At 42.0% G+C, this 10,635-nt stretch overlaps 1 protein-coding gene across 2 annotated transcripts; it reads right to left on the bottom strand.

Annotated features, from left to right (window-relative positions):
- Positions 1 to 490: 490 nt before the first annotated feature.
- Positions 491 to 10,319, bottom strand: LOC108929604 (transmembrane protein 68-like). 2 transcript variants are annotated; one of them, XM_018744262.2, is made up of 7 exons: positions 10,157 to 10,319; positions 7,536 to 7,931; positions 4,886 to 5,053; positions 4,395 to 4,588; positions 4,156 to 4,216; positions 3,806 to 3,945; positions 491 to 2,948 (listed from the first exon to the last, which is right to left on the bottom strand). In XM_018744262.2, exons 2-7 carry the CDS (start codon positions 7,861 to 7,863, stop codon positions 2,844 to 2,846), a joined length of 996 nt encoding a protein of 331 aa, XP_018599778.1. In that variant the 5' UTR covers positions 7,864 to 7,931; positions 10,157 to 10,319; the 3' UTR covers positions 491 to 2,843. The 2 variants fall into 2 exon arrangements, with proteins under 2 accessions (XP_018599778.1, XP_018599779.1); XM_018744263.2 differs by lacking the exon at positions 10,157 to 10,319 and having other exon boundaries at positions 7,536 to 8,427.
- Between the last annotated feature and the right edge of the window lie 316 nt (positions 10,320 to 10,635).

Below are 10,635 nucleotides of genomic sequence, written 5' to 3'. Positions count from 1 at the left end.
AGAGCAACATCAGCAGCCTTGGAAACACTGAAGATTTATTATCATCAATTAAAATCACACAGAGTAACACACAAATAATACACTCAGGGGAAATACATGGCCTGTCATACAATCCATCCTCAAAAAGCACCTTGATGGGTAGAGAAAGACAGACTAAAATAATAATAATGGCATACAGAACATTTGAGCATAGATTTCTGATATTTTTGGGAATTCCATGCAAAGGCAATAGAGGGGGAAAAAATTTGGAAGCTTTAATATGTGTAACCAAGATTACCAGAAAGTGCTCAAGATCAAATCCATGACAATATCCAACTGGAGCATCATGGTAACTCCTAACCGACTGCTTGGACCCAGGTTCCATTATTAATCATATGGGTCCTCCAAAACAAGAAACTTTATGCTGTCAATTCAAACATTAAAACAAAAGGAGGCAATGAATTAAAAAAAAAAAAAAAAAAAAAAAAAAAAAAAAAAAAAAATTTTAATAAAACATGGGGTAAATGATGGAGCACATACATTACCATCAAAACTGAAAGGCGTTCGTCCCACGTTTGGCAGTAGCATATTTAGTTGCGTTTGGCAGATAACACTGAGCAAGAAGAAATACAAAAATAAATGCAATATACTAAATATGTAATGCAGGAACAACATAAGTACCTTAAAAAAAAAACTGCAACAGACCCATTAGTAAATACAAATGTTTAAAAAGGGAGATAGATAAATGCATAAATATGAAGGAAAGCTCAACGTTGGGACTTAACAGGATAAACTGATAACAGCAAAGAGCGTGCGTGTGCGTGTGTGTGTGTGTGTGTGTGTGTGTGTGTGAGAGAGATACTGTGATGCTTTTTACTCAAATCCAGACAAAGGCAAGAACAGAAAAATATTTACAAGGTACATTACCAAGTGCCACAAAAATATTCAACTGACATTTTAATGGTGCTGCAGAAACATTTCTTATGAACTCTAAATACAACTGGAATTTCAAGTAGGTTTAAAGAATCAGACAAACAGCCATTAAACTTTCCGGTGATACACATACCAGTAAATACATATATAGAAACATTTTCTGCATGAAGATTTTAAAATTCACATTTATGATGGGACAGAAAGCCTGACATCCCTGAACCTTCATTTTATTTTCTTTGGGCTGCTACTTCAAAACACAAACACAGTAAAAATCACTTTTTCCCCAACAAAAAAAAAATGATGATAATCATCAATAAACACATAGCAAAGCAGATTCAGCAGATGACTAAGACAGCATATTGCATTTCCAATAAAAACAAAAGGGCCTAATTGTATGCACCCAAAATAAACACAAACCACAGGCTGCACTCAGTTGTCTTCAGAATTAAGTGGTTGGTAGAGGAAAAAACCTAATTCCAGTTATACTCCTCATCCTGAATTGAAAAACTGATTTCCACATCACGTACAGTTCAATGTGCTTCATTAGAAAAGAATGGTTAAAAAAAGAAATTAAGTTCTAAAAGGGTGTTATGCTAAAATATAACAGCGATAATAGAGAATGTAAAGAAAAATGTCATATTTACCCAGAATGCACTCATGGTAAATGATGTACCAGTTATTGCACTTACGTTAACCCAGCAGTGCTCGGTGTCGTTCGTCGGATCCCCTTAGGGTAACGTAACCATTTCACCCTGATTCGCACCCCTTAACAAGGCACCGTACCACACCTTAAAGCCCGCAGCGTTTTCAACGGAGCCTCGGAAATCTCGAATTAGGATGCCACGGACTACCTCATTCGGGTACAAAGCTTGAAACGCGGGACTATTGCTGGAGGTCGCACGTAGCACCTGGCTTTTCTAAAATCACCTCTCCAGCAGGTATAATCTCCTCACATCTTCCCTCCTTCCTCTCGAAGACGTGCCGTATCAGCATCCATAGATGTCCTCAGTAGGGAACTTTGCAGTGCAAACGTTATTCGAAAAGTGCATGTATAAAAATTTTAAAAAGCAGTTTAAAATTCCGACAGTATCAGTTAAACCGCACATTTAATAGTATAATCCCAAAAATTCAGCTACTCGGAGGGATTTTTCTCAAAACTTTCCCTTTTTTTTTTTTCCATTACTTAATCAGTCACTTCATGCTAAAAAGAGTGGTGTATTTCGATAGAGGTGTACATTGCGCTGATAACGAAACAACGATTGGCAGTGTTGCTTTTTAAATGAACTGGTTCCATAGTTTAAAAAACCGTGTTCGTCCAGCCAAGAGGGCCTCTGATTTAGATCAGTGTAAAATTTGAGGGGGGGGGGTGGGGGTCTTTGAAAACAGTGCCCACATTCTCACTAGGCACTTGGAATGACCACACTAGAGCAAAGACTCTGATGCTCTGGTACCCTGGCGCCTTGGCAACAGGACCTTCTCCAGAGCCACACAGGTCCGAGTGACCAGAACTCTGTAGGCATTCAGCCTCACCACACAGACTGAATCAGGGAGTATAAAACAGTACAAGGATCAGTGACCCAAACACTCACTTTCACACATACATACACTTCTATCTATGCTGCATTTCTAAATCTAGCATCTAAGATGCCTTTGAACAGGCTGCAGCAAATCACATTGATTTAAAGTCATCATCTGTGTATTTAAAGTACAACATTTGCGATTACAGACAAGAGTACCCGGGATGCTCCACAGCGGAGACCTTTTCGTGCACATACACACAAACCATGAAAGTCAGATGACTGCCAAAATATTGCTTTATCCACTATGATGGTTAGAGGTTTGATTATACAGTGTGATTGCACTATAACTGAACCCACTCGGAACAAGCGTAGTATGAATTACACCTTGTTTTTACTGCACAGAGACAGAAGTCATTCGTCTTTGTATCTTCTGTGGAATCGCTCCAGCAAGGCCGCAAGAACGTTGCCAGGGATTTTCTGGTGTCTGTCAATAAGACTTTGAACTGCTTGCTGTGCCTGAAATCAGACAACAGGGCTGAGTTCGAGACCCACCACTTGCACGTCTACACAGGGATCAAACTTATCTTCATCAATGAGACAGATGGACACTAAATTAAACGGGGAAAAAAAAATTTGAAATTTTTACGCAAAACGGCAACTGCCATCATAATACGGCATCATCAGCACTTTCAATTCAATAAACTGTTTTCTCTGTGGAAACTTGCCCCAAAAAAAAGGGAAGCAGCCCCAATAATTTGCCATTTTGGGCTGTTTCTTTATGTTGGAGCCTTTTTGTAAACACACTTCTCATCATGTGAGGCTCCAATTGCCTCGCTGTCATTACAGATCACTGGGATATTTACAACCTAGACATGTACTTATTTTTGTCTTTTCAATATGTTCCAAAATTAGACAATTGCAGAATTTAACGGGACAAGTAAAACGTACCCGTCCTGCAGACAACCAAATACAAGAAGTGTGAAGCACTGATTTTATGTATACATATGTATACATATGTACACACATACACACACCCCCCCCTACACACACACACACCATCTGAAACCGCTTGTCCCATACGGGGTCGCGGGGAGCTCGAACCTAACCTGGTAACACAGGGCAAAGGGCTGGAGGGGAAGGGGACACACCCAGAAGGGGACGCCAGTCCGTTGCAAGGCACCCCATGCGGACTTGAACCCCAAACCCACCAGAGAGCATGACCAGGTCCTACGCACTGTGCCACCGTGCCCCCCTCCCCACACACACACACACACACACACACACACACACACACACGTGTGTTATGTTACTTGTATAGTGTAAATACTATATAAGTAACAGAACACAAAGAAAGGGCACAGTGCACGAAGTACCTTCTGTGCCAACTCGGCTGCAGTTACGTTAGGCTCATAGGGAATGGGATCTCCCAGGAAGGTACGAAACTTCACCGGAAAGCCTCCATATACAGGCGCTATTGGCAATCGAAACCGTTCGTAGATCCAGCGGAAAAGCCCTGCGGTGAGAGAAATAGAAATCGTGAACATGCTAAACACCAAGGGAAATGTTGACAGACCCGAATCGGGCTTTTCAGAAAAGTTCCATTTATTGCATTTCATTCCTACGGCGCACATAACCTTACGCAAGTTACCATTTTTATAGTGCGTAATTAGGGAGGAAAAAAATGAAAAAACTGTTTGCTAAAAATCTCATGTCGCTTACTTACTTAGTGTTCCAAGGGATCGAAACCCTTCCCGAACATTTTGTGTAAACATAGGAATTATGGGCTGCATAAATAAGAAAACAACAACTGTAAACATTACGCACAATAATGTGTAACACTGGCTTCATAGATATGAACCAGCAAAAAAAATAAAAAATTTTAATTAAATGACATCACTTCTGAGAAATAACAGCTGCAGGACACAGCACTAGACGCTCAAAGAGCCAAATGCACTCACTCACCACTTTGGAATCGATAGCCACCTGGGCAAAGCCCTGACGTTTGCCCCACAGCAGCGGGTAGGTCTCGTCGCTGAACAGGGCCTCGCGAACACCCCCCGGGGAGATGGCCAGGAGATGACCGCTGCGCAGGGCCTTCACGCACTCTTCCTGGGGTCCATGCATCACGCTGAACACCTCCAGCAGGAGCTTGAAGCCTGTGGGAGGTCAGCCACAGTCCAGCATTTACCTGCTATGAGCTACGATCGCAACCCAAATCCTGCACAAATCACTGACACTTCTCTCCAGAACAACTTACTACATTAAGATACTTACAATTATCTACCTATTTTTACAGCTGGGTTTTTTTTTTTTTTTTTTTTTACTAGAGCAATTTATGGTAAGTACCTTGCTCAAGGCTACCACCACTGGAGGTGGGATTTGAACCTATGACCTTTGGGTCTCCAGGGAACAGCTCTAACAGCTACACTACCAACAGGAAGCAGACAGGATACCTGGGATCTTGAAAAGGATGTGATCAGCCACAGAGTGACACGTTCGGCCCTTCTGGATGATGACGTTGGCCAGGAAGTAGTAGTAGTCTATGGGAATTGCACCGTGGTAATACACTATGAGGGCAGGTCCTTTGTCAGGAATCTTCTCCAAGCCATGGATTTCGTAACCTTTAGAGAGGGCGAGAGGCAGGGATAGGCGGGGGGGGGGGGGGACACAGAGGGGGTTACAGAATGAAGCATTGCTCTCACAAGATGCTTCTGCCTTCCCTCCTGGGAGGTCTTTAACTTTTGCTGCATTGCTACGCGTTTACATGTAAAGTAGGACATTTCGCAGGCCGCAGGGCTCGCGCTCAGGCACCCGCAACACAGCGATACAGCTCGAGTCCCTGCCGCCTGTCTCGACGGAAAGCGCTGGAAAAGGGGGGCATTCTGTGCTCACACGTGGCTTTTCTGCACGGCTGTTACCATCAAGCACCATGATGTTCATCGCACACGTCCAATTTCGCGTTACAGACCGCAGGACATCAGTCAAAAAAAAAAAAAATTTAAACCCTAAAAAGTTACAGTAGAGCATGAAGTTCAAAACGCAAAACTTTTATAATGACTGTGCTTTTTCTCTAAATTTACTCCAATTTACAATGTGCAGTTTGTACACTAAGCTATTTACAGAGATTTACCCATTCATGCAGCGGAGTAATTTTTATTGTATCAATTCAGGATCTCCAGCAAGGTTACTACAGCAGGAGCCTTTAATGCTTCGAACACAAGGCAGCAACTGTAACCACTACGCTACGGACTGCCCTGGACATAGGACATTTCTAACTAATTGGAAACAGGAAATTGCCACGCAATTCCATAAGTGTTTACAGTTCATCAAAATTCAATATGCCGCATTATGTAAAATCGTTTTTTCTTTTTTTTATTTATAAAAAAACCTAATCCAGTCCAATTTGCATTAAAAAAAAAAAAAAAGAACCTGCTGTGACCAGGCTGTTACCGTTAGTGATTTTCTGAGGGCACAGAAATCAAAGTAACTGAACTTTAAAATGTACTCAAGCAAACATATCAACTAGTAATAATATACTAGTATCACTAAACAGACAATATAAAACTTGAAAATTAATGTTTGCCAAAAGCATGCAAGGACACCTACATACAGCAGTTTCGTCCACACTGCGTTTATTGTACTTTCTGTCCAAACTGGACAGTTTGGCTTTCCATAAAATCAGAAAGAGGGTCAGAGCGATGTCCGGGACAGCGGATGCTTCATCATCAGGTCCTCGATGTGAGGAACTGTCATTTTTCCTCAGAGTGCGGTATTCGACTTTATTGCCACGCTCCGGTCCACAGGGATGCCCTCACCTGACGAGTACGGTACCTCATTAAGGTGCTAGAGATCTTGGAATTAACCTAAATTTACCTTATTCATGGATTACCTTTATCAGTGAAGAAAAAAGTATTAAAAGTAAAATATTCTCCACTAGCATGAAAAATAAGGCAAGGCTACAGTGGTCCTTATATAGCGGAACAGCTCTTACAGCAACCTGTCGGCATTCGTAATCGCTCTTATTAACAAAAAAACAAATTGATGCAAATAAACCAATACTGGATTTCATTCTTTTTCTCTTTACATTTTGTGAAAGATCAAATAAATGGGCAACATTAATTGAGCTTCATGCCATTAAAAAGGCATGTGGATTCCTCAACTAAGGTTTCTTTCAACGTGGTTCAATACATTGATTCTTTCAAAAGGTTCATGTCCTGGAGAATGAGTTAGGAATTCAGCAGCAGTAAATCCCATAATGTACGTATGCGTTACCATGACCACATCATATACTATATGGTATCAGCAATTATATGTACCGCACAGATCAACAATAAACCAACGTTCTTAGCAGCCTCCTTACTAAAGGTGAAAATACAGAAATAAAAAATAATTTGAACATAAGATTACAAAAATATACTTTATTTGTTCATTTAGTTTTTTATTCACATAATCAAATCCTATTTTACTACTGCATTTATACTTCTCATTTATGCATTTGTTGACCTGGCAACCCGGACAGACGACTTCATCAAGAATTTCCACATTTTTCTTCAGACATGTTCCAATTAACTCAGATTGACCCCAAACACTCAGATCCCTTGCTCAGTAAACACAACATGTAATTATTGTGAAAGTAAAAGAAATTAACCGTTTTCCACAATGAATACTTATAACTATCCTTCCCAATAGCCTTTAAAATTATGGGCTTTACAAATGTGGAGTGCGATATGGTGCAACTAAACCTTCTCCAATCCTATACTGCAGAAGATTTAAGACTGCGGTGAGTACTTTAAAAAGCAAGTTCAGTTCATTAACATTTTGCACATTTCACCAGAATCGGGATGATGTGAACCTGTTCCTCACACATGCAGGTATTCCTAATTAAAAGCAAACACTGGCACCATTCTGAAGATGAAGTGAGCATCTCTAGTGTTCTAGCACAGAAATATGGTCGTTGACCCCATCGATAACATATTTCTTGGGCTGCTTATTGCACACATAACTTGTGTCCGATTTTCACCCGTTTGTCCAAATGCTCGTACCCAAAAAAAAAAAAAAAAAAAGCTTAAACAGTTTATGAGCAAAGCAACACGCTCTATTTACCATGCCATATGGTCGCGTGTCCATCCCAAAGCGTGGCCAGCGTTTTTCTCGCACAGTCCCACAAGTTGTTGGAGTAGGCTTCCTTCAGCTCATTCTTGCGCTTGTACACGTGAAGAAAGAGTATGGAGAGGTAGAGGAAGAGCAAGATGAAAAAGGGCAGGATGAAGACGATGGCCAGGGGGCTGAACACCCACACCAGGTAATCGAGGTAGCTGAGGTAGTCCTCGAGACCCCGCAGCGCAACCCAGTCCTCCCACAGCTGGACGAGGCAGGATACATATCCAACTCTCTCCTGCCCCTTCATGCAGGAGTCATTTCCGTGGGACATCCTGCAGTTACCCTTCCCCGGGGAGAGGCATCAAGGGTCTACTACGACTGACTCCACCAGGGGCAGATCTACAGTGGAAAAGATGAAAGTTAGCCCTTCTTGCCCATCTCTTTAAAATGTACCTCATCATTCCTTAAGACAGCCAGTGTAGATTGAACAACGAACAGCACATACAGTAAATTAATGGAATAAAAGGATTACAGGATACATTTCCAGGTACACTTGGTACTGCTGCTTCTATTATGAAGGTGGAGAATATTCAGAACTGCTTACAAACATCGGTCTCATTTGTTAGTCAATTAGTACAGAAGGCGGGCTATTCATGTTACGAATGTTAAAGTTGCACGTTTTCACAGACCCGTGTTTTCCAGGGTATTTATTTTTTCCCCCCATCACCATTCTATAATGTCTAAAACATCTGTAAATGTCTGTAGAAGAGTTAACAGCGACCTGCATTTCTGCATCCAGCCATTAGTTGGCGGTAAAATGCACTCAGGCAGAACGGCAGTGACAGATGGCTGCGTTCAGCTCACTTCCATTGTTTTACAGTTTGCTTGGCGTTTCTCCAAGTGTTTATAATCAATAACATTTAAAAAAAAAAAAAGTGCACATATTTCTTGAATCAGTCAACTGGCAAGCTGTGAAGACACCCCATTTTAAACACTTTTACACTTTAGCTTTAATGTAACAGAAAGTTAATGAAAAGTTGCAATGAAAAGTCTTACAAAGTACTTTATTGCAACTAGATCAAAGATTTTTACAGAACCCAACCCAGAGACGAATTAAGGTATGCCAGTATTATTACATTTGTATTGACTGTTTGGATAATGAAGAAAGCTTAAAGTGCCTGTAGTTAAAAGCTAACAAATAAATCCCTGACGTTCCATCCAGGGTGTACCGTTACACCTATTGCTTGCAGGATAGGCTCCAGACCACCCTAGCCCTGCAAAGGACAAGGAGTTACTGATAATAGATGTAAGAGCTTTTTTTGTTATTATAGCTTTATATGTGGTTCTTACATAACCTAACCTCTGAATAAATTGGGGTGCATCTGTACTGTGTAATTTTGTGACTTACTGGTGAAAGCGAACAGGCTTCCAGTTTTTAACGGGTTTGTAAGCCGAGGAGCCAATGTAGTACTGCAGGTTTTGACAGCCTGTCACATGGCCAAATTGAGACAGACAGACATTTATAGATTGCAGAATTACATTGCAGTACAGTGTAATGATATGTGGTCTTTTTATTTTTCCTGTTCATTCACAGTTTATCATATTAATAGTTACCTTTCAGGCAAAGCACAAAAGATCTCGCTCGCTGTACTACCACGCATAAATAGTTAAGTCAAGAATGTAACACTGGTGTATATAAACAGGATGTATAGCTGTGGTAGAAGCAAAAGATCAGCAAATAAACAGCACATAAAGGAAACTATTACCATAGAGAGCGCAGTTGCCAAGTTACTATATACAATAGTCATAGTTTGCATGTACTGTGGTTTTCCAGATCTTCTGGATTTTGCATGGTAGCACAGCTAGCTAGGTGTCATCATGTTGCAGTAGTAGTTGTTCTCTGCACATTGATCACACTGTTTATTGAGCTTTCGCTGTATTCATGCAATTATTGCATCATAGATATTAGCTTGTGTTCAACACTTCATTATTTCCTCCATGACCTCTTTTGACCTGACTAGATCATGCTCAGAGAAGAGTCAAAAAAAACTTGCATGTGTGGTGAAGGGATTTAGACTAGTTTCTAGCTGCATCGATCTTGCCAGCTGTGCTACCTCGCAGACAGTAGAAGGTGAATTATAAATAAAAAAAAAGGAAAATAGTACGTGCAGAAAATGTTGCTGTACCAAAACAGTATCTAGGCAAATACCACGCACGCACGGCACGCAGAGTCTGGCAGAGATGAGATAAACAGCATCATCATGGCATGCGCAGGAAATGCTGCTGCATATTTAGCATTCGGCTAACCGCGCTACCCTGTGAGCATCAGAATAGGAGCAAAGTAGCAAATGCGGCTAATTTAAAGAAAGACGGAACGTCACGCAACAAATCCTCAACGGTGCGCCACACGCCAAAGCGCCGCGAAACAACCGCACAACGGCTGCTGCTCTCTTTCATTGACCAAAGAGGCTGCGCGCGCAGCTAACTGCTTCCCGCGCAGCCCGCGTGAGCCGCTGGTCGCCGCCGCCACCAACAAACGGCGCGCCCGGTGCGGAAAGGTGTGTCTGTGGGGTGAGAGCGTGCGGTCCCGTGGCCGCTGTGCGTGCGTGCGTCGCGCTACTCACCGTGGTGAGCGCGCGACAGGGATCCGGGTATGATGAGGACGACTGCGCGAGGCGAAGCGACCCGAACGCCGCAACTTCTCATTTCCTCCCTCCGCGGTCATGTGGGGCGCGCTTTAAAGGCGCGCGCGTGGTGTCGTGCGTGTCGGAACGTGACCCCCCGCGTAGAACAGGGTCTCACCGAGGTCCGGATTCGTCGTCTTGGTTTCATTGATTGATGGTATTACGACGTGGCTCGTAAAAATGAGCTGATCCTTTAATCCAAAAATACTTGAAATGTTCAGTGTTTGACCTGTCCGGTGGCCAGTAGCGCGTGACATTGACTCCGTTACGTAGTCAGAGAAAGTGACGGCGGGACAATTCCCGGTTTTTACCTTTCCTTAGTTCTGGAGCATCTGAACCGACTTGTCTTTTTCAAGTGTTTATTATTATTATTATTATTATTATTATTATAACTTTAGTGTTCCTTCATGCCTGGCTTT

This window comes from Scleropages formosus, chromosome 9 (genome assembly GCF_900964775.1).
Source record: "Scleropages formosus chromosome 9, fSclFor1.1, whole genome shotgun sequence".
Classification (NCBI taxonomy): Eukaryota; Metazoa; Chordata; class Actinopteri; order Osteoglossiformes; family Osteoglossidae; genus Scleropages; species Scleropages formosus.
This window is presented reverse-complemented; position numbering and strand designations above follow the sequence as displayed.

What these genes read in the sequence shown, in the direction of transcription:
- LOC108929604 (XM_018744262.2), bottom strand. Translation starts at nt 7,863, where the DNA reads ATGTCCCACGGAAATGACTCCTGCATGAAGGGGCAGGAGAGAGTTGGA. An exon ending in TCGATCCCTTGGAACACTAA is followed by an intron (nt 3,946 to 4,155) that starts GTAAGTAAGCGA and finishes CTCTCACCGCAG; the next exon opens with GGCTTTTCCGCTGGATCTAC. An exon ending in CAGCCGAGTTGGCACAGAAG is followed by an intron (nt 2,949 to 3,805) that starts GTACTTCGTGCA and finishes GTCTGATTTCAG; the next exon opens with GCACAGCAAGCAGTTCAAAG.